At 40.1% G+C, this 25,112-nt stretch overlaps 2 protein-coding genes across 2 annotated transcripts in view; both read right to left on the bottom strand.

Annotated features, from left to right (window-relative positions):
• Positions 1-25,112, bottom strand: part of LOC6565743 (hornerin) — a 97,138-nt gene that overhangs the window by 26,435 nt on the left and 45,591 nt on the right. Inside the window, exon 2 of the mRNA XM_032738932.2 lies at positions 18,563-18,611. The gene's annotated coding sequence lies outside the window, so the exon portion shown is untranslated. The remainder of the gene's footprint in view (positions 1-18,562; positions 18,612-25,112) is intronic.
• LOC6565741 (grpE protein homolog, mitochondrial) lies at positions 9,517-10,296 on the bottom strand (the record flags this gene model as incomplete). The annotated part of the gene is made up of 1 exon (XM_001992363.2): positions 9,517-10,296. A coding segment is annotated over one exon (621 nt), but the record flags the coding sequence as incomplete, so codon positions are not given.

The following is a 25,112-nucleotide window of genomic DNA, read 5'->3' as shown; positions in this document are numbered from 1 at the left end:
AAAAGTTCAAAGCTTAAAGCCAATTTAAGGTGACCTTAAACATGTTCATGGTTCATCAATCAGGCAGTAGAAATGATAACAACACGAATAGTTCTTAGGCAAGTAACCATTTAGAATGGAACAATGAGTAATAATAGGCGATTGTAACATCAAGACAACAAACTTCAGATTGTAATCGAATATATTGCTGAACGCAAACAAATATGCCGGCCTTTTTAAGAGGCTATTAAGTCTGAAATGAAATGAAAAATGAGTATGCAAATTAGAGGAAGAATCGACAAACTTGTTTTAAAGTTGTTCCAACTAAAATAAACGAACTCAATCTGGGCAAATAATAAACTAGCGAAATAGAAGACAACAGTTCGACATCGAATTACAGCGAAATGAACTAATTCATGCCCAAAATGACATCATCAGCGGACCAGTAGGAACTTCAAAGAACGCCCTCCTATAACACGCCCCGCCCCCCTCCCCTACGCAACACACGAAGGGGAGAGGCTGAAGAGGGGAACTGTGGAACTCGATACGAAATCAAATGGCCAAGTTTGTCGCTCTAATCAATTTACAATTGTTGTCCAATGATCTGTGCGGCAATAATCGTTCGGCCAACCAAATTCTGAAGTCCCACAACTACACGACCCTAAACAAAAAACACACACACATATGTCTAAAGGAGTGTGCATGTGTGTGTGTGTGTGTGTGTGTGTGAAGACCTACAGCACACTGATGTGTGTGCAGGCAGTGAAAAAAAAAACAAAACCCTTTTTTTGTTTTTAAGACCAGAGACCAGAGAGCCACCTCATGAGTCATGTGCAAGAAGCGTTTGGCTTTGTGCTGCGCCTGTTTACATGCAGATAACTCCCACACCCTAAACCGAAGGAACCCCCACCCCTTTCCCTTCCCCTTCCCCTTTCCTTTCACAAAAATTAAGCTAACATAACATGGCATTTTCATATGCTGCTTGGAGCAGCAGTAGTAGTACTCATAAAATGAATTTGGGCTTGGGGTTTGCACTCGTTCATTTTTATTATTTCCATCACAATCAACCAAGACGATGACGACCTTGTACCTAAAGTTATTGACACACACACACACGCACACACACACTGCATATGTAAGTGTGCAAATATGTGTGAAATTTATTTGCCACAACCAGGGGTTGCACAACCCTTTTTCCTTATATTTTTTATTTTTTTTTTGCTTCTTGGTTTGAAGGGTTGCTTGCTTTGCTTACTTGCTGCTGCTCAACTTCGATTACAGCCCCCAATTTTTGTTGTTTAAAATCACTTGATTGCACAAATGCTCATTGAGCTAATTTTATTTCGTTGCACACACAGCGAGAGAGAGAGAAAGAGAGAAATAGAGAGAGAGAGCGAAAGAGAGAGAGAGAGAGAGAGAGAGGCAGCAGGCAGAAGGCAACTTGAGCCACGTTTACATTTGATGGGATTCAGTTTCCATATGCAAAAGACTAAAGACCGAAAGCCAGGCCAAGGCTAAGGCTAATACCAGTCCGGACCTTACCGGCTGTTCGGCTACCTAACTTACTTATTAGCCCAGCGAATGCTCGACAATGTGGAAAAATTGCTGTTGTGTCCTTAAAACAAAAGCAACTAGAACCAGCAACAACAAAAAACAACAGAAGACTGATCAAATTACCAGCCCAGAAGCAGCAGCAGCAACAGCAGCAACTGGGTTCAACTTTGATTTACTTGAGTCAAAAGCATGGAATTGTCCCCTCATCGTCTCGTCCTTTCGTCCATTCGTCCTTTTGTCCTTTCATCCACTCTTCCACTCGTAGCCCACTCGTCGTCGTCCACTAATTTCGTGCTGGCCACTTTAATTAATTACTGCCAAAATGTGAAGACTGACAGCAAGGACAACAAGCCAAAGAATGCGCTAGGTGAGCAATTACCTGTAATTTGAACCGACAACCAAAGGTTATAGGGCAAATAATTTGACACACACACACACACACACACACACATACATGCACAACAAGTCAAACTAATATTCCAACTTTAGTCCGTATTTGATTTAATTTACATGTTCGTACTTTAATCCTCTATTTCTATAACAATTTTCAGACTACAAATTAGAAATCGAATTTTGAGTTGCTTCTGTATTTTGGTTTATTACAATTACTTTATCCAGTTAATTGCCTTGGGAAGACCCGAAGTGTATCATTAAAGTTGAGTCTTACTTCTACTTAATCTTCACAGTTCAAAACACATTTGGTACGCTCGACTTGAGTTTCAAAGTTTCTAAATAAACACGAAAATAGCCCCCAGGAATCCCATTGTCAGCTGCATCGCTTTGGCATTTTGGCAATTAAATCATTTTGGTCATAAATCGAATTTAACTTCCCACACACACACACACACACAGACACACACATATATATATACGCGTAAGCATCTTTAGTGTTAATCCAATTAACTGGCTTCAAACACATTCCTTTCTACCTACAACATAAAAACGTAGCAAAACAACTACAACAACCAGGCAGAGGCAGAGAGGCAAGTAAAAAAAAAAAAAAAAAAAAAAAAAAAACTAAAACGGTTTCAAAGAAACTCAAACTTCAAGTTTTATAGTTTGTTTTCAGGCTGCTACAAATTTCATAGGAAACTTGGCTCACAAAACTTTTCGACGGCATTTCATTTGAATGGCTCCCAAAGACAACTCGAACTACAACTACAACTACAACTACAACATGCATACAACAAGATACAGCAAGAGAAAATAGCAATAGCAACACGCTCTTGGAGATTGGGGAGAGACAGATTGGCGCAAAAGATGGCAGCAGCCGTCTGCCCAAAAAATGTATTCATTGATTTTTACGAGCATCAAACGAATCAAATAAATTCATTTTTTGTTGCTTTTTCATTTTTATTTGGATTTTTATTTGGATTTTTATTTGGATTTTTATTTTTTATATACGTGAGGCTCATCGTGGCGCCCAACCTGGGGCCCTGAAAATATTCAGCTTCAGCTTCAACAATTTGCGTGTTTTGCAATCACAACAGCAACAGCAACACCAACAGCAACAATGAATATGATCAGCAACAACTACAACTATAGTCGCACTATTTCTTTGCCCTGGGACACGTTAGTTTTACGAACTTGTGGGCCGCAGCACATTGGAGGCGCCCCTTAACGATGCTGTTGTTGTTGTTGTTGTTGCACACTCTGCCCCTCGAGCCGACCCTGTTGCCATGTCTTTGGCCTGCTGCGTGTGCGTGTCCTTTGATGTGTCGTAAACGCATCATAAACAGCTGACACTCCACATAGCTGTAAATGCACACACACACACACACACACACACACACACACACACACACCTATGCACATACATATGTATACGAGCAGCACATGCTGTTGCATTATCATCAGAAAAATTGTAATATTGTTTATTTATATTTTTGTTTTTAACACGCTCTCAATCAGATTTTCCACTTGACAGCGGCCCAATTGTCATTAAACATTCATTTGTGGCTGCCACATATGAAAATATATATATATATATACATGTATATAATAGGAATTTTTTTGAATTGTTGTTGAAATACTTAACAGTTGATCCAGCAACACTACTACTCACTACTAGGCTTGAGCCCATGGGCATCTCATTTATGCAATTATTTAAAAACAATTCATTCTTAATTTTACTTCTCTCCAAACATAAGCTTAGAAATGATATATATATATATTAATGTTCTAAATTTAAACACTTGTGGACTGTATACAATCTACGTTTAGTAAATAAATAAATTAGTTGATGCAAAGATCAACTGATAAATCAGGTTGTCAAACCGCATCGGTTATCGTTAAATAAAGAATAAATTCTGAGGTACATTTTACAAACTGTTTCCTCTTATTTTTCTACATTTCCTTTTTCTATATATAGGGATATATAATAAATAATATAATAAAAAATAAGTCGAATATCGGTTTTGGTTTTCGGAACTGTATTTCAATCGATAAAAATGCGGTTTCAGTCGAGCACGTTAAAATATATGATATTTGAAGTATTACCCTAATTACTAAAAACATTAAAATAATATAAAATAAATATCGAAATGGATGCATTTTGTACAAATACAATAAGCTGCGTAAATCTAAACAAATGGAAAATTGCACACATTTTTGACAATGCAAATGAAAGTAGAGAATTGTCAAAAGTTTATTTAAGCTGTTTAAAAAAAAAAAGAAGCAAATTAAACAGAAATCAAAATCAGAGTTTTACTGAGTAGAGTTTGCACATTAAATGTGATTTTGTTGCTGTTGTTGCCACTGCCGCCGGTTGCAGCTGCTGCGTGCCAGTGGAAACACATCATTTTATCAGTTGTGGCAACAGCAACAGCAGCAGCAGCAGCAGCAGCAACAGCAACGTTGCTGGTGTCTGTGGCAAAGGTTTGATTAGCCATAAAAAGGCGCATTTGGTGTCGACGTATTAAGTACTTGTTTCTATGATTATTGGTTGCCTGGCATTTTTATGTCAATGTTGCCCCCTCGACTTGGGCTGCCGCTCCTGCCCCAGTTTCTTGCCACCATTATTTTACGAGCTTTCGTATTTGAAAGTCATAAAATGCACTTTAACAGCTAAACAGCTCAACAGCTCACAACTCACAACTCACAACTGGCAACTCACAACTGGCAACTGGCAACTGGCTGCCTCCAACAGACAAACAGCGAATCCAGCTGAATGTTTTTGATGTTCTTTCGAGTTGAGTTTATGTTGTTGTCGTCGCTGTTGTATTAGATTGTTATTGTTAGTGTTATTGTTTTGTTTTCTTTTCGTAGGTTTTTTTTTTCTTGTTTTTTTGGTGTTTTTTTTTTTTTTTGTTTTTGGTTCGCTTTTGTTTTTAGAGCGCATTAAGTTATTATTATGATTAGGCTGTGCGCCGGTGAACTTTAACCCAAAGTCGCCATTTGGCCAGGAGCAAAGTCGAAATGCTTGAAATGATCTTTGTTCGCAGCATTTGCTACACAAAATGCTGCAGTCCAATAAAATGTAATTAATTTGCCAAAAACTTTTCCACAGCCAATAAAGTAAGCATGCAGCAGCAGCAGCAGCAGCAGCTGGAAAAGCAAAAGCCAAAGATGAAGGAGCTGAATATGCAGGATTTGCATGCCAGCCAAGGATGAGCCACCAAAAGCCATCGAAAATGCCACAAGGCAAAACAAGCGGATGGTGCAACAAGGGGAGTGGTGTGCGGAGGGGAATGGAGGGAAGGGGGGAGGCGATTGGGGCAGTCAGGCAACTGGAACCGCAGCTGAACCACCAGAGCAGCTGCTCGACATGAACTTATAAAAGCTGGCAAAACTCTTGAACCCAACTCAGCAGTGGTGCCTGCCAAACGGGTGGCGGTTTTTGGGGGCTAATGTGTGTGTGAGTGTGTGTGTGTGTGTGTGTGTGTGTGTGTGTGAGTGTGTGTGAGTGTGTGTGTGTGAGTGTGTGGGTCTGTGAATGAGTGATTTGGGATGGCAAAGCTGCATTAAAAAGTTAATAAAAGTGGAGCAAGCCACAAGTCGTGCCGCAATTTGAGGCAGCTGCAGCTGCAGCGCAAGGATATGGATATGGATATGGATGAGGATATGGATATGAGTATGACTATGTAATCCATACATGTATTTGCAAAATATATGTGTGTGTTTACTCTCTGCATGTGCACAGCAAGAAAATGGGTGAATTGTTGTAACTCAAGTTGTTTTCAAGTGCACCCGTTTCGTTCAGTGTGCGTAGAAGAAAAAAAAATAACTTGTTGCAAGGTGCTATAAGCTGCGACTTTGACTTGCTACTTGCTACTTGCTACTTGCTACTTGCAACTTGCAACTTGCCACACACCACTACATCAGCCGCACCCAGACGTACTCAACTCAAATGGCAAACAATTAAAAAGCTCAGCACTGTGCCAAGCAACGGATTCATCGACACACCCATTCGCCCACACACACACACACACACACACACACGAGAGGGAGAGAGAGGGAGAGGCACACAAAGAGTAAACACAAGTAACTAATTGCAACTGCAACTGCAACTGCTGCCAAATGGCGCCACACTTGTGGTTAAGGGTCCCTTTACCACAATTCAGCTCGCAACTCGAGCCAATTGTAAATATCGAATATGTGCTTCAAACACACACACACACACACACACATCCCCAAATAGTTGCTTCGAGGCTAATTAAGAACGCATTAAAAACGTTTTGCAGTTAGAAACAGAAAGTGGCAGCGATTTGTTAAGGGTCGCAGCATCAGGTGGCAAGCGTTGCCCTCACTCAGACCACAACGTGGCAGCAACCCAACTCAACTCAATATAAATATATACACACACACACATGTGTGTAGTGTATGTGTGTGTGTGTGTGTGTGTATGTGTGTTTGTGTGAGCTGGCAACCGATTCTCAAGAGCTGGATGTCAATCCTTGAGATTGAGTAGTTGAGCGATCGATTTACGACTTGCAACAGCAAATGAATACTGTAACGCTGACTGCCACCGAGCATTGAGTGCAGCAGTGCAACAGTGCAACAGTGCAACAGTGCAACAGTGCAACAAATTCATCCGCTAAGCATACGTGGCAACTAACTCTGACTGTTTGGTTTGTGTTTGGTTAGCTTTTGATATTTACATGATGCATTGCAACTTAAACCACTCTAAATGCTGCTCTAATTGAATCGATTCATTAAGCGTAATCAATGATTGACATGCGAGAGGAGGCAAATACAACCAATTAAGTGTGGCACTAAACTTAACCAGTGGCAACACTGAACAACTGAATAACGCTGCCATCGTCTCATTCTCTCTCTCTCTCTCTCTCTCTCTTGCTCAAATGCCAATTCAAAGAACTACAAGTTATTTGCAGCTTATTCGTCATCATTTTTGATTTCTTTTTTTCGATATTCTGTTCCAATAGCAGTTGAAGCTAATATTAATAATAATTATCGATAACTGTCCCCGTTTCGATACAAATCAAATACAAATCGATGTCCGATAGCAATTTAAGTAACCCTATATAAAATAAATAAATGATCCCAAATTAATGTGCCTGTCTCTGTCTGTCTTTCTCTTTCTCTCTCTCTGTCTGTCTTTCTCTCTGTCTCTCTCTCTCTCTCTCTCTCTCTCTCTCTCTCTCTCTCTCTCTCTCTCTCTCTCTCTCTCTCTCTCTCTCTCTCTCTCTCTCTCTCTCTCTCTCTCTCTCTCTCTCTCTCTCTCTCTGTCTCTGTCTCTGTCTCTGTCTCTGTCTCTGTCTTTGTCTCTGTCTTTGTCTTTGTCTCTGTCTCTGTCTTTGTCTCTGTCTCTGTCTCTGTCTGTCTTTCTCTCTCTCTCTTTCTCTGTCTCTGTCTCTCTGTCGCTATCGCTGCTGACAATTTCCGTCTGTTTGTTACGCACGTGAATTGAAATTGAAATATATTTTATACATATTTATATAGAAAATATCAATTAAACGAGCCAGCAACTGACAACGACAAACGTGCCCCGTGTGTCCAAGCCACACATTTGCATTAATTGTTATTGTTGTTGTTGTCGTCTCGTCTTTTTTTCTTTTATGAGTGTTTGTGTTCGTGTGCAAAGTCGTGTCAGAGGATGCCGCACCCCGGCATTGTTGCAACACCTTTAGCTTTAACTACAATTCGGTTTTTAATATGCGGCAAACGTTGATGGTGCCAAAGTTTGTCAATTTTTGTTCAGCACCCGCACCTTTAGTCACCTCTCTACCTGCCACACACACACACACACACACAGTCATCAGCTGAGGCACGCTGTCACTCTAATTCAATTTGAAGTGCGAGCATTTTGCGTATTCTCGCCCAAAAGCCAAGCGAAAACTTTTCTTGCAAAATTGCTGCACACCAAGATGAATGATGAAGAAGAAGCAGCCAGCAGACACTTGACCGCTGTCCAGCGTGTGGGCGTGGCATTGTGGGGGTGTCTGTGTGTGTGTGTGTGTGTGTGTGTGTGTCTGTGTGTGTGTGTGTGTGTCTGTGTCTGTGTGTGTGTGTGTCTGTGTGTGTGTGTGTGTTTTGCGGGTGGTTTGTAAAAACGTTACGTGGCCTTGTCGAGTCTTTCATTTGTAATAAGTTGCGAGGCATTTCGCTCGCATTGCATCGCGTCTGAAGTTGACCGAAAATAAAATAATAAAATAAAGAAACTGCAACTTGGTCTTTACGATGGGCAACGAACGACTCCGCCGCTTGCCCCATCACACACGTACACCCACACACACACAGAGAGAGAGACACACATGCTGGGTATTTGGCCACCTGCGACCCACTGTCTGGGCGTACGTGACATTTGGCGGCGCCACAAAAGCACGTAAAAGAAAATACTCTGTAAATCTGTACGTCATTTCTTTTTCCGTAGTTTTTCGCAGCTGGCTGCTCACTTTTTGCTTTCTTGCTTTTTGGCTGGCGTCTTTGGTCCTCTAACGGTTCTTAGCCGTCGCCGTTGTCTGCTCCTTTTATTATTTCTTTTTCGCTCTCTCTCTCTCCCCATTTTTTCTATTCTGTCTCTTTTTTTTTTCGTCCTGCAGCCTTGTTTACAACTGCGTCGCCGACGAAGCGCAAAAGTGTTTGTTGCTGCCGCAGGACGATCGAAGGCGAAGAAGGCATTGAACGGCAACTGGAACGGGACTGAAAGACTTCTATCGCTGAAGAGTGGGCTGGTCTGTGTGTGGGGGGAGGAGGGGCTTGTGGTGCGGTAGAAAACAGTCTGTCTGCAAAACAGTTGCCGGCATTTTGCTGGCCTCGCTGCTTGGTTGCTTGGCTGGTTGGCTTGCTTGCTTGCTTGGTTGGTTGGTTGGTTGGTTTGGGGCAGCTGGAACTGCCATAAATTTTGCTTATCTTAACGGAAAAATACAATTTGTAATTGAAAATATTTGTGAGCACACACACACACACACACACACACACACACACACGCTCGCAAGTTGCCGCTAAGTTTTTCCTTGTAGTTTTGGGCATTTTCGTTATATTTGCCAAACGTTGTCCAAGTTGCTGCCATCAACTGCCAAGTGGCCAAGTGGCCAAGTGGCCGCTCAATTTTTAATGGGTTTCCGTCTCTTTGTTTAATTGACACAGCTTTTCGCCTCCTGCTTCAGTGCGATTCTCTCAAATAAGCCACTTGTATTGACACATTGTAATAGCTTTGCTCTCTCTCACTTTTACGACTTTCTCACACTTAACTTTAAATCGAATGCAACATTATCCTGAAACATCAGCAAATAGTATGTTGAAGACTCCAGCTAAAAATTACGGAGAGTGCCGCGAGATATTCTGGAAGATTGACCAGCAGTAAGCAAATTGAAACATAAATAATAGTGAAATAAATAGGTAGAATCAATGGACCTAGAACCACAACTCACTTACAAGGAAGATCCAAGAGATCGACAATATCTCTCTCTCTCTCTTTCTCTCTGTCTCTCTCTGTGTCTCTTTGAATTACTCTCTGTTAGACCACTCGATAAGGATACTTCTCGGTTATATCTAAGCCACAGCTATAATCAAAATTGTATATTCTATTTGTGGTTTCTTTTATTTAACGGCTTTGTGGCAACTTAATATGCATGAGAATTTTGTGGCAAGAGAAGGACAATTGTGTTTACAGTGTATATTGTATACTGTATAGATTTTGAGTGTGTGTCAAAGTTGCTTGTACAAATGTATTATGGTTGATTAACGCTTGGACACGCCCACAAGTGCGGGGCGAATGCAACGGTTGTGCAGTTGATAGCCCAGTTTGGTGACTTGCACCACGGTGTCGGCCTCAACCGTAGCACCAACCGTTTGGAAGAGCGCCTCATGCTGATTGGGATCAAATTTCTGATTGATCGGATCTCGAGTCTCCAGGCCATGACGCTTGAACACCTGCTGCAGCGAGGCGCGTGTCAGTTGAAGACCCTCGTAAAGACTCTGCAGATCTGGATTGGTGTCCAGGCGATCCTTGGGCACCGCCTCTGTGGCCTGGCCAAGCACATCGGCCACATCGATCAGATCCTTGCAGAAGCCCTGTATGCCAAAGATTCGGGCATCGCCAATCTGCTTATTGAGTCGATTGCGCATATTCTCGCCTTCGGCCAACGTTCGCTTGTACTTGTGAAGCAGGCCCGCATTCGCCCGCTTGGTCACATTCAGCTCCAGTGTCAGCCATTCGATCTCTGCAGTTGAGGCACCCCCCTTCGGCATCTCAACCGTCTCCGTGCCGTAGACTCGAGACAGGCACAGATTGGTGGCCGTTGCCTTGTTGGCTTTGATGTGTCGCAAACGTTTCACGAGCATCCTGAGTAATGTGAGTTTAGTTCAGATTTCTGTTTCTCCTTGCAATTGATATAATCGATTTTGGTATACTGAAAACTTGAGTATGTTTCAATCCAAAAAAACACAGACGATAAAGTTAATTTCAATGCCTGCTGTCAACACGAATTTAACTTTAACTGCATATCGATAGCATCAGCATCAGCATCGATATATGTGAACGATATTTGGCAGATGATACAACAACAATTATTTTGTTTTTACTCAATTTTAGATGTAAGCAATTTGCTTTAACCTTTTGATAGTTTATCAACATTGAACTGCATTGATTCGTGCAATCATTAATTTGCTCAAAAATGTTTATATCCTCTAATCGCTGAACCACAGCCACCAACAGATGCCATTAAACATCGCTGAACCGTTCGCCAGTGAATCGCTGCCATAGCAGCAACATATACGAAGACATGGCAAGGCTCTTTACTGGTGCAACTAGCTGCTGGCTGCTGGCTGCTGGCTGCCGCCATCCATTGTGATGGCATTTTTGTTTGCGTGTCTCGCCCCCGTTCCGCCCTCGCCCCCCCTCACTTGTCCCTCAATTCGCCTGGCAGGCTAGTTGCGAGCACAAATAGAATTGAAATGTTCGCAGCCGGCGACGGCGTCGCTGTCGACGTTCACGTCAACGTCAGTCGTCCGCAATAGCAACAGCAACAACAACAACAACGACAGCAACAGCAACAACAACAACAACGACAGCAACAACAACAAAAACAAACTTGGTCACAATGCCCACATCAGGTCTGAAGCGGGCCTCAACGTCGTCTTATCATAATGATGACGTTTACATTTCAATTAACGAAGAACAACATAATTGCAGCAGTCAAATTATATAATTATACACAAACAACACACACACACACACACACACACATACACATACACACACACACGTGCAGTGTGGAGTATGGGAGGATGGGAGAGAGGAAGGCAGGCAGTGATTGGGGAATCGCCCCATCGACATCGACAGCTCCAATGGGAAGGGGAAGGGCAAGGGGAGGAGATGGCGAGGGTGAGGATGAGGGCGAGGGCGAGGAATTGAGTTTCTGGCATTTGATGCATATTGAAGGCGGCTCGGCTCTTTTGGCATTGGGATCTGTGGCAGCTGCAACATCAAATGCGTTGCAGGTGTTGCCCCATGTGTCAAAAAATAATCATTTTGAAATCACTTCACTTCACTTCACTTCACAGCCAGCCAAAGCCAGAGAGATGAAAAATGCGTTCGTTAAATGCACCCGGAACAGGGCGAACATGCCATGCCATGTTTGGGGGGAACGGACAACCTGACTGCTGCCACGAATTGTGGAGAGTGGATGAAGACGAAGATGGAGATGGTGAAGAGGAGGAGGATGAGGAGGAGGTTGTTGCTTGCGGCACAGGCCTTGTGTGTGTGCTTTGGCTGTCAAGTGTTCAAGCGAGCAGACTCGAAACAGGCCATAATTTGTATAGAAAACGATGTCTGTCTTTTAATTCCATTTCAACATTCAATTCAATGAACGACTTGAAGCAGTTCTCAGACAGCCGACTCAGTCACTCCGTCGCTCCGTCAGCTAGTCAGTTAGTCAGCGGCAGCTGCGCACAGAGCTGCACTGAGCCAAATAATCGATAAGCTAATATAATCGAGGCTATACAGTTCGTGTTCTTGTATATATGTTTATACATTTTGTATTTACAATTTATAATAATTTACTTTTTCTGACTCATCTATTGCATTATATTTAAGGTTATCAATTTATATATACTCGTAGATGTCAGATTGTGAAAATATATCGATAGTAAATAATATCGAAATTGAATTTTCGAAGCATGAGTGTTATTCTCAAAAAAATTACATTTTTAAAATTGTTTACCTTTTTTTTGTGGTTTTTTAACTTTTTTAAGATTTTCAATCAACTTATATTTTATAAAGAGAAGAACAAATTACATTTATCGGCAATTTGGACACCACATACAAGTTGATACCCTGCGAAACCTGTGGCAGGACCTTCAATTTCAAAGTCATTCAGCGGCATCAGAATATATGTATGTAGGAGAGTGAGGAAGGCAAATGCGATTGATTAGGTGGGGGCCAACAAACAGTATTCGCCTATTCTCTGGCTAATAAATATTAGATAGAAAGTTGCATGTGGGAACAAACCGGGAGGATCGCCAGTCGCCGATGGCAGTTGGCCAAGTGTCAGTTTAAGGCATGTATTGTATTATAAATCGCTTAAAACATGTGAATATTAAATGTGAACTTATCTTTTTTTTTGCAGTGTAACAACTCGAATATAAACAAATGACAAGTGCTGTCCAACATTGTCTTTATAATTAATGCTTTGTGGGAATATGGAGTAGGAAGTTGAGAGGTGGTTTGTCGCAACATTTACCGTGCACCACGAACCAAAACGGGAACCGAAACCGAAACCTTCATGAACCAAATAATATGTATGTAGATATGGTTTCCTCTATACAGACATTTAAGTATGTAATAATAAAAATCCAAAATTTAATTTCTAAGTCCGTTCCTCATATAAAACTATAATATAAATATATATAGATAATTATATACATAGCTGCAGCAGGTGTGTGTGTGTGGAGTGTGTGGCATATTGCGTACCACACACACACACACGGTATCTATTCAACGTTGTGGTGCTAATGCACCTTTAGCGTGTGGCCAGTTGATGCACTGCATCTGGTCGCGTTGCACGTTGCACTTTGCACATTTTGCAGGCTGGCTAATGAGCGGCAGAAACGCGCTGTGCCACTGTGATTGAAATGCCCACGTAATGTGAGTATCATGTTGCACAAAATGATGATGATGATGATGATGATAATGATGATAATGATGATGATGGTGCATAAGACAAGATCTGCACTGAAATTTTTATTTGTAGCCATCCAAAAGCGACACCAGCTGCAGCCCCATATTGTTGCGACTAAATCGGATTTGTGAATCATTGCTATTATTATCGAGTTTCTTCTTCTTCAACTAACTTCATGTCAAACTAACTGATAATGCTGCACTCGTGTTAACTTTGACAGGAGTTTAACCCATAATTGAGCCCAAAACTATTAAGCTTAATTGATTTGCTGAATCACTCTTTGCCATATGCATATCAATATATATATATACATATATATAAAACATAAATGTCAATTTATATATATAAATATAAATATTTGTAATATTTTAAATTGATTGTAATGTTTATGTTTTTTCTTTTCTGTTATCTTTTTTTTCCGTTTAATTTATAAATGCATAAATTATGACAACATGTCAAATGTTTTTCAGTTTATTGTTTTTATTGTTGGTCATTTAGCTACTCTTTTTATGGCTCTTGTTGCCATTAGACAGAAATTGAAACAACAATTTTGTTGCAATTTCAGCGTTGAGCTAACAATATGTTTTCCATTTTGTTGCCTTGTTTTATTTTTTATTTTTTTCTGTTGCTGTTGTGCATTTTGCATGGAATTGCGGTAAATTAAATTTTTGCCTGATTGGTGTATGCATTTTTTATGATAATTATCTATAAACCACACACGTTATATACGTACATATGTATATTATATATATATATATATATATTTATGGCGTTGTCTCTCTCTCTCTCTCTCTCTCTCTGCCTATCAGCATTAAATAATGAATTAATAAAATTAATGTTTATTACTTTTGTTTCATTTGCTGTGTGTGTGTGTGTGGCTAATACTAAACATGCGTGTGTGCGTGTAAGCGTTAACTGTTATTAGTTTAGACACACATAGCCCCCGTCAAACCCACGGCCTCTTACACACCGCCCCTCATCTGGGGCATCGACACGTAAATGAAAATGCCTTGTCATTTCGATAAAAAATTTTATGTTATAAGTATGGGGCACAAGCAGCAGCGAGGCGAAGTAGTCTCGACGTCACACTCCTCATGACAGACGACAGAAGAAAGGGTGGAATGCGTATAAAAATTAAGGCCTCTACAGCCCAGTTGGCCCTTCTTCCCTTCACCCTCCCACCCCGTTCTGGACAGACCAGAAGGTCGCGGCCTGCCTTGGCCCATAATTTTTCTATTAGACAAATACGCAAAGACAGAAGGCGGGGGCAGGGGACGGGGTGTGATGTGTATATATATATATATATGTTTCTCATGTGAGAGTGTAATAAATTTTATTAAATACACATACAAACAAACAAACAAACAAACGACACTGAGAACTGTGGACTGAGGACGGAGGACTGAGGACTGAGAACTGAGAACTAAGAACTGACTGGCAGAACGCTGAAGGAGGTGCCGCACATTTGGGTCATCATACGTGACCAGCAGTGGAATGTGCCCCAAACACCCGCCACCACACCACTGTCACCCCCTCCCAACTGGCCTCCCCACTAGAAGTTGGCTGGGGCAAATGTCCAGCTGAGCCAACATACATAAAAAGAAAATAAACAAAAACAAAAACACCAAAAAAAAAAAAGAAAAAAGCTAAAAACAAGAAAAGTGCAACAAGCGCAGCTAAAGCCAAGGCAATGTGGGGGGCCTTGAGGGGCAATGGGTGCTGTTGTGGCACTTGAAGTGAAGTGTGTCCAAATTAATGGACGTTGAATGAAGTTGACCGGCTGTCAGAAGACCATAAGGCGCCATAATTACTTTTCACACCAGTCGGCAATCGACAGAAGAACAACAAAAAAAAAAAAGAAGAAATTACCAAAGATTTAATACCCTTGCAGGCAAATGGAAATGTGGCAAAATAGTACAGTAACACCTCGATTAACAAACTCAACAATAAGTTCGTTTTTCATATATATCAGTATAGAATTTATATATTTTACAAACAATCAGTAAACATAAACTTTAACTTTAAGCTGCAATAACTTGAACCAATCTTTATGGCTAGAACTGTGACATGTGAGTGGAACACGACACTAATAATATTACGAAAGATATATACAAATTGTGTGTGGCACAATTTGAATACACTCACCAAGCGACAATCATATAGATAAAGGTGAGGCAAGAGCAACAGCCATCGATGGTCGAAGCCCAGCCCAGCCCATGTTGACTCAAAACCGCTTAAGGGCGATTGCTAAATGAGTCGCAAAGTCTTATTCAAAATATTATATATATATATATATGTATATATATATATATGTATGGTATATATAAAAATAGTTGTTAATGGGCGGTCATTAAATCAGTTCAAATCGAATTTAATAAAACCGCTTGTTTGCCCCATGTGGATGGCTAGGGGCGGAGTGTTAAGGGGTGGGGCACGTATGCATGTGTGAGTGCCTCAGGGAATTGCACAATTATTTGCTTACATCAACATAGCAAGCCATATTTATTAACTTTGTTACAAATTAATTAATTTCGACTTTTTGTGGCAATGCAAATACCAAAAAGGACAAAAAACAAGAATAAAGAAAACGAAAAATCATGCAACAAAAAAAAACATGGTTGAAACTCGGCAAAAATGCGCAGAGATTTTTTCATTATGCGTTTCCCATAGCAAATAAAATGGTTAAGCCGAGGTTCGATTGTTGGCATATGTTTGCCGTTATCAGTATTTACTACCATATACATTGTATGTATATTAAACTATTATTTACCACACAAAGTGAAAAGAGCTTCATTCACAAAATGCGTGCGCTTCAAGTTTTTCAAAAGTATATGGTAAATATGTATATATATATATATATATATTTATATATATATATGGGCAGGTGAATAAAGCATTTGTAAATTTAATCCCAGATATTTGATGTGGCAACTGTTGGAGCAAGCCTCGCGCTTTGTTAACACGTCATAAAACGGCCGCCGCTGGCACAATGCAAATTGACAGAGTTATTAAAGGATTTGTAAGTGTGTGTGTTGTGCAAGTGTGTGTGTGTGTGTGTGTGTGTGTTGTGTGTCTGTGTGTGTGCAATTGAAATGCAAAATATTTTGCATATTTAAAAGTCAAAATGCAATCATTGAGAAAAGGTGCAGCCAACACAATATGAGCAGACACCCGCTGGCAATATTATGCTGAGCTCAGGGGGAGGGGTCGACGAGGGGGGGGGGGGGGGGGGCTGAGGTGTTGAGGGTTTTTGGATCGGCGGAACGTTTACCGACAACATCAAATAATTGTTAAAATCCAAATAGCAATCACCAAAATGCATGACTCAACACTACCTGGTCAGCGGGAGACCAGGGCGTGGCTAGAGGGGGGCGGAGGGATGGGGGGTAGCCAACGAGCAGAGACGGGAAACAAATGGGGGCAGCTGGGGAGCTGTTGCTGGTCAAATGCAATTTATAGTGCGTGTAAATGAACTACTGACCAAAAGTGGCCCAAACTGAACGCATTCAGGTCTATTGGGGAAAATGTCCATGCATGTGAAACTATCCAGCGCACGTCTGTGTGTGTGTGTGTGTAAGTGTGTGTGTGCGTCTGTGTGTGTATGTGTAAGTGTGTGTTTGAAATTTATTGATTTCCATATATTTATTTGTGTAAAATGCCATCAATTACAATTATTTAACAGGAGGCCGGACGGATGGGAACGTAGCAGCAACCACAGGCGAAAGGAGACGCAGAGACGCAGAGGAGGAGACTGAGGCAGGGATATCCGTAAGGATACCGGACCTAAAGTTGGGTCAGTAGTGCTGCATTTTGTTATTGCCGTTGCTGCTCTCTATGTGTGTGTGTGTGTGTGTGTGTGAGTGTGGATGTGTAGTTGTGTGTAGTTGTTGGCTTGTTGCTGTTGCATAATTTGTTAGCCAAATTGCAACTCAACAAGCTACGAACGATGAGCTCGAAAACCCCTGCAACGGACACAAACGCGGACACAGGTGAACACACACGGACGGACGGACACACACACACACACACACACACACACACACACACTAAAGCAATGGCTGATATTGTGCCATATAGTATATTGCTCATCAAATATGCAAAAGTTGCCAGTTTCAGCTGAAGCACCAAAGCAATCCAGCTGAAAAGTGCAAGCAGTGACTTTCCCACAGACTGTGAAGTGGAAACAGTGATTGACGGTGATTTATCATAGGGTAGCGGAGAAGCTCTACTCTATTTACAGAGTCTTCTAAATTCAATAGTATTTTATTTTATAATTTGCTCAATAGCGAACTTGAAACTAATTTCTATGTGTGTGTAAGAACATCAGAAATAAATTACAAAACAGACTTCAAGTTTTCGAAAATTAAGCAATAGCAAATATTCCAACGCAAGCAAGATGATTTCCTTGTATTGGTTGCTTATCAGAAATGTTTTATAAGAGTAAATATATATATTCATATATATATATATATACGAGTATAGTTATTATTAGATATATGAATATTACATGTCATTTTATTAAGCATTTACCTCAACATCAGGTAATTAGATGTGTTGGAAAATGTCATTAAGAATTCTCTCTCTCTCTCTCTCTCTCTCCCACTGTCTCTCTCTCTCTCTCATTCTCTCTCTCTTTCTCACTCTGTCTTTGTCATTTATTATATTTGTCATCATTTGTCTAATCGTTTTTCACTTTGATATATTGCTCATCTCTAACAGAATTTAATAGCAACATTGCCCTTTGCTTATCGTCCATAGCCCATCGCACATCGTCCTTCGTCCTTCGTCCTTTTATCCTTCAGCCACAACAACAGTTAGTTCAATCGCTTGGCGATTTGTTGGCTTTGCAGTTTTCTAGTATTATATCTGGGGCTTATTAGCTGCGGACTCCATTGCCTGCTGCTCTCCATATCCATATGCATTGCAAATAGGCAATTGGGCAAATTTTGCAATCAAAGTAATGATTTTCATATTTAAGATCTCAAGTATCAGGCATTTAAGTACACACACACACACACACACACACACACACATTGGCAGGCATGCACTTTATTTGGCAATTGTCTAAGAGACAGGCAACAACAACAAGCAACAGAAGACACAACATTGTACAGATATATATCTAGTTAGGTGTACATGTGTGTGGTGTGTGTGTGTGTGTGTGTGTGTGTGTGTGTGTGATTGTGATTGTGTCTTGGCCAGCCGGAGTCATTAATATTAATTTCGTCTTTAATTTATTGTAATTTACGTGCATTTGATAAATCGTATTATTATTATAAGCAGTTGTCTGCTAAGCTCGAATGAAGCGGGGGCGGGCAATTGTGGCACATAGCGAATGGAAAGGGAAGAGGGTGGCAGTTAAGCGGGGGATAGGGGAGTTGTGAGAAATATGTATTTATGTTGGGTGCCAATGACAGAACCTTTAGTTAACCAAACTCAGAACTCACCTTTTGCTCTGGCGCCTTGAAAGTCAATTGATTAACACACGAATTAAAGCTGCAAATAAAATTGAGATAAACAATTGATTAGAAAGTGATATATATAGATATATATATATATGTATGTGTATGTATTACTAATTGGTCTATTGCATTTCACTTTTTTGCACTCACAGATGGCTAATTGTATTGTATTCTTCATTTCATCAGTACTTGAATATTTTAATTAGAGTGGCAATAAATTTAATGGGTTTATGACTTACAGAACGTTGCTTCAATTACTCAAGTAATTAAAATAATAATTAAAGCATTATTCATGTATTTGGAGCAAGTTTTGGCATTTACAGCAAGAGTCTGTGCTAAATACGACTATTTTATTATATTTAATGTATATTTTCTGACACACAACAGACATGTGGCGGAGCGAACAAAAGTTGAGCCAAACAAAGCATCAGCCCCAGTGAAAAGAAATAGCTTTACCCAGATATTTATTTATATATATGAATGTAGAGTACATTAAAATGAAGTTTGTTGCATGTTCGACGGAGCGATGTTTAAGGCGCTTATGGGAAAGTTGAAAAATCTCATTAAATACAAGAGCAACCACCACAATAACAACAACAACAACAACAACAACAACAAGAACAAGAACAACAAGAACAACAACGAAAACAATAATAATAGAAAATGCAATATACTAAATATTTATGCCTTGTTCTAAAGTTCTTTTTTTGTATCGCATTTGGCTTTCATATAAAAATTGTGTAAAATAATAAAAATAATTTCGCCCATGTTCACACACACACACACACACACACACACATACACACACGCAGACGCACACGCATTATGTCGCCAGACGCCATTTTCTTTTGCTATTATTATTGGTGTTGTTGTTGTTGTTGTTGCGTATAATGGCAGCCGTTATGTGCATTGGCATTGGCATTTGCTTTGGCGTTGGCCATCGCATCGATGTCACTAGCAATGCACGACTGCTGGCGGGGGTGGGGATGGTGCAGGGTGCAAGTGGGTTACTCACCTCCTTGCATTACGTTAACTTGAATACGTTTTGCAATGGCGCGCCACAACCAACCAAAGCCACCCAAACTCACCCAAACCCAACCCAAACCCAACCCAACCCAACGCAACGCGTTTATAAACGACATAAATATAATTAAATCGTTATAAAAATGCATTCGACAAATCAACATCAGCAACAACAACAACAACAACAAACACACACACACACACACACACAGCTATTGGTTGTGCGGCAGGCGGCGCCTTTGTGTTGCACACTTGTCCATTGAGCATTGCAAGTTTATTCAGCGTACGCTTTTGGTTGCGGCAAATGTGAGTGTACTCGAAAGTGCACTTCAGTGCACTCGTATCGTATGCATTTGCTTTAGCTCTTGCGTCTGCCCCACTGCCCACTACAAATACAAATACAAATACAAATATAAGTTATCTAAGCCTGGCTATTTCAGTTCCGAGCGCCTCTCTCTCTCTGTCTCCCTCTCTCTCTCTCTCAGTGTTTCTGTTGCATGCTTTTGTGGACTCTGCAAAGTCAGCGCTTGATGCACCATTATTATAATTATAGTTTGTTGTTTGCGCATTACACAACACTCAGCTCAGCTCTGCTCTGTTGTGCTCTGTTGTGCTCTGTTCTGCTCACAGCATTGCCAAGCTGCTTAATACAGTAGATACAGTAGCGCTTCTTCAACATTAACTCAGATTTCAGTTATTCAATACACATTTCAATTGAAAGTGTGTGTTTTTCTGTTACGAATTCGTGTTAAAGTAGTTCTACTGTAGTTCTACTGTATGCAGTGGTTTTGTTCTGCCAATCTCAGCTGAGGCATTAAGCTTTTTAGCGGCATTTACAACCTATGCCATACAGGTGGGTCTATTTATATTCATATTGCCCTCCTCATCGATTGTGTAAACGTAAACCTAAACGCAAACGTTCAACAAACAGCGCATTCTATTATCAATAAAGTTGATTGCCTTTTTCGCTGCCGCCCACACGAGCAGCAGTCGAGTCGAGTCGAGTCGAGTCGAGTTGAACCGTGTCGAGTTGAGTTGAGTTGAGTCGTGTCGAGTTGAAGTGGCATGAATTGGATGGACAGTGGAGCTCTTATCGGCATTTTACATGGTCGCGCCTCATTTGCGGCTCATTTGTGTGCTTAAAAGCTAAAAGATTAACCTGAACAACAACAAAAAAAAAAATGAAAAGGGAAGCGTTGGGTCAGGTTCAATCAAGAAATGAACTCGCGCCTTGGGTGGGGCCTGATGGGGACCGGGACCACCCACGACTACAAATTATTGCAAATCAAATATATGCATATATATGCATATATCTATACTTGTCTATATCTGTAAGATATCGCATGCCATCATTATTAATAGAGTTCATTAGCTGCAGACAACGACGAGCTGCTGCTGAGTGGACAACATTGACATATCGAATGAACTGAGCCCCCGCATGCTTAAATTGTTGTTATTGTTGAAACCAGTTCCTCCCCCCTCAGTCGCCATCAACTGTGGTGCCTTGTCGCGGTTTCAGCCCGAAATTCCAGAGTGTTAGTTATGGTTTCGATGGAAAAAAAAGGCTTTGTTTATAAATGCGTTTATCATTGGGCACATACGATTTGTGTTCATCTCTTTCTTTAATGAGAACTAATGAACGCGTTCGCCTCGCGATCGTCATCGTCATCAACATCATCATCAACAGCAACATCACCATCAGCAACATCATCATCAGCAACATCATCAACAGCAACATCATCATCAGCAACATCATCATCAGCAACATCATCAACAGCAACATCATCATTACTGCTGCTGGTTTTTAAATTTTGGGCATTGTTGAAAGTTTTTCTTTTTATTTTTTGATATAGTTGCTTTTATAGTTTACACAACAGCAATAAAACGTAACAATAATAATATTAAAGAAATAAAAAAGGGGGCCAAAATCCACACACACACACGCATATGTAGAAAACGATCTGATTGGATCTGATTGAAAGACATCGATCGAGAAATGTTTATGGCAACAATTCGATTCCCGGCTCTACTCACTTCATCTAACACACAATCCAATTCATTATTATATGAATTTTATTTTGTACAACGCTGAATGTTCATCAACCATCAAATATGATTCAACGATTATTTTAATAGCGTTATAAACATATCATTATCATAAGATATCCATGCATATTCCGAAAAGTTTATTTTAAACCACAGCAAAAAAGAATGCAAATGCATAATTTCCGTTAAACAACACAAAAATAACAAACAAAAAAACATGTAAAAGCCAGCAACAACAACAACAACAACAAAAAGTTGATAAAAATTGCCAAAGTTTTGTTTGCTTTGCTTATTTCCGGCCAAAAAAGAAATAAATAAAAAAAACACCTAAACAACAACCAAAACCGACCAAAATGACAAAAACCAAAATAACTAAAAATACAGCAAATATATATATATATATATAAATAAATATAAATATATATATATATATATATATATATAAATATATATAAAATTATGTCAGCAGTGCCAGCAACAATAATAACAACAACAACAACAACAAACACTGGCAAATGGCAAGTGTGCTTGCGGCCAGGCGTGTAAATTATTTATGTGCCAACTGTCCTTCTTCTGCATGTGTGTGTGTGTGTGTGTGTGTGTATGTATATGTAACCGGCTCCATCCCCAACACCCCACCCCTTCCAGCCGCTGTGCAACTACTCACATAATCCCAATGTGGCACGCATGGGTCCTGTATCGCTTGCCTGCCTCCTCCTACGGCTTCCTGGCTCTGTTCGTCCTGCGCCGCCAGTTTATAAATAAAAATCATTATTACTGCTGGCTGCTAGTGCTGTGGCATTTGCTTTTTTCTTCTTCTTCGTCTTCTTGTTCTTCTTGTTCTCCTCTTTTTTTTTAAGGTGGTGGTGGTGGCGGTTGGGTGGCTGGGTGGCACGGTGTTTAGGTGGGTTTTTCAGTTGCGACGTCGGAGTTTTCGTTTGAAATTAGCACGCATTGTCCTTAATTGTTGGGGCGTTTGGGTTTTCGTTTTGGGGCTTGGGCATTTTTTTTTTTTTACAGCTTTATTGGGGTAAGGGATACGTTTTTCTTTTTGTTGGTGAAGGGTGGGGTGGGGTGGTGCGAGGTGAGGTGAGGTGAGCTGGTGGTGGTGGTTGTACTTAGGGTTTATCAGGCCAATGAGTTTGCCTCATTCGTTTGGCTGGCTGCGTGTTTATTTATTTGACTTGTGCATGTCGCTTTTGGGTGTTAACTTTAATAATTAACGGCATTAATTGCCGCATATGTCACATGTTTGCTTTCGGCTTTTCAACCCCTCATACCACTGCCCCACCACCTCTGTTCCCCCTTGGCCACTGCATTCCCTCGTCGCTTGTCTGTGCATTTTTAATTCCTCCTTTTTTATTTTTATATTTTTATGTATTTTAATTATTTTTGTTTTTTTTTTTGGTTTCTTTTTTTTTTGTATTATTTAAACGCTTATGTCATGAAAACAAAGAAGCAATCCACTACAAAACCCCAACCCCAATCCAATCCAACCCCCCCCATCCCCTTGGGCTACATAATGTAACACCCACAACAGTTGACCCACTGCCCTTCGCTTACATTATTCATTAACGGTAAGCGTTAATTATGCACATGGTTTGGGATCTTTGGTTTTTGGTTTTTGGTTTTTAGCTTTCAGTTTTCACTTTTCACTTTTCGGCTATCGTTTTCCATAGCGCTCTCAAATTGTTCAGTTTGTCTCATTGTTTGGATTTTGATTTTCAAATTATCAAAGCACAAAGCGCAGATATGAAATGGAAAATAATCTCGTTTTTAGTAATCTATTTGAAATTTATAGATGAAATCAAAGGATGCCAATGTTTTTCTTTGTATTTTAGATATCAATAATTGAAACAGCAGATATTATTTTATTATTGTCGAAAGCAGTTTCACAAATCAATGATATGTATCTGAATTGAAATATATTTATATAAGTTATAGCCCCATTTAAATAAATACGAATTTAAGCACTTATTTTCAAGTTTTAAGTAACATTTGTTAATATGAATTTAAGTTGAGGACAAAGCATACAATTAATATTTATATATTTGCATCGAAGCAGTCTACAAAAGTCTCATCTTTGAGTTGCTTCAAGTTGAGTTTATTGAAGTCAGTGCTAATATTTATATACGATTCTTGCTTTTATGGTGTGCATTTAGCATATCAACATTATTGCTTTTAAAATCTTTATGGTCCTCTTTCGTAACCGATTGTCAGTCACCATAAACTTGACCAAGTCAATTAAACAAACGTTTTCGCACTTAACAAGCCCCCAAGACGATTACGAGTCCGACAATGAGAATTGCGTATGGGGAATTGGGGATGAGCCTGGTGTGTGTATACATATATATATATATATATATATATATATATATATATATATATATATATATATATATATATATATGTATGTGTGTGTGTGTGTGTGGCATATGATTATCAATTTATGCCACAAATCCAATGGCCCAGACAGACGCCGTCAACGCTTTTTTTTGTTGTTTTCCTTTGCTGTTTTTTTTTGTCACAATCTGGCGGCGACTCAACGCCTACATCGATACATTTAAAGTTGAGGGCAGGGATAAGGTGGGGTGAAGGGCGTGGCACTGCGAGTGGCATTCGAATCGAGTCCAAAGTGGCAATGGGGTCGTCACTAACAGCAACAGCAGCAGCAACTTTTGTCGTAGTCCTCCTTCAGTTTGGCGGCCGTTGAGCGCCATTAGGCGGACTGTGCAGACATTAAAAACAGCTGCCATCTTCCTTGTTGTTGTTGTTGTTGTTGCTGTTGCTGCTGCTACTTTTGTTGCTGCTGTGGCATTTTTTGGAGCGTCGCACAAAAATTGCCTGTTTATATTCGCAGCGACAGCAAGTTTTATTATTATTTTTGTTCTTGACAACGACAACAGCCAACAGGAGGAGCACAACCAGCAGAGGGAGCCGTGTGGGGGGAGCAGCAAACGGCAACAGTTAAGGCTGCAGATGGAGGAGCAGCAGGAGGAGAAGTAAGCGTATTCGTTAGTTGGCGCATTTTTTATGCCCTTGCAAAGATCACATAAAATATAATTGAAGAATGTGATTTGCCAGCAAAAACTTTTCATTTGAGGTGAAATGCATTATAAAAAAAAGAAAAACCGAGTAAAAACTGCTGTATTTATTATTTGATTATATTTTTTAAAACAAAATTAAGTTAAGTGTTTTGTTTTAAATTATATTTAACGTCTTAAATCTTCCAAGCATCGTTTTACTATAGCATATATGTTCACTATCATCGGAACAATCGATGAAAAAAAAATGGTCTAGCTGAGACTTCAAATATTATATAGAAAATGGGACAAGGGTATTCAGACTTCGGCAGATAGTTGTACATTTTGGTTTTGGTTTTGGTTTCATTTTAGTCTAATTTTTTTTGCAAATTTTGCATTTATACAAAAATATTTGTAGAGCAGCCGTCGCAGGCGGCAGGCAG

Source organism: Drosophila grimshawi, unplaced genomic scaffold (assembly GCF_018153295.1).
Source record: "Drosophila grimshawi isolate 15287-2541.00 unplaced genomic scaffold, ASM1815329v1 contig_848, whole genome shotgun sequence".
Lineage (NCBI taxonomy): Eukaryota > Metazoa > Arthropoda > Insecta > Diptera > Drosophilidae > Drosophila > Drosophila grimshawi.
The sequence above is the reverse complement of the archived record's forward strand: the minus strand, read 5'-3'. Positions and strand labels throughout refer to the sequence as shown.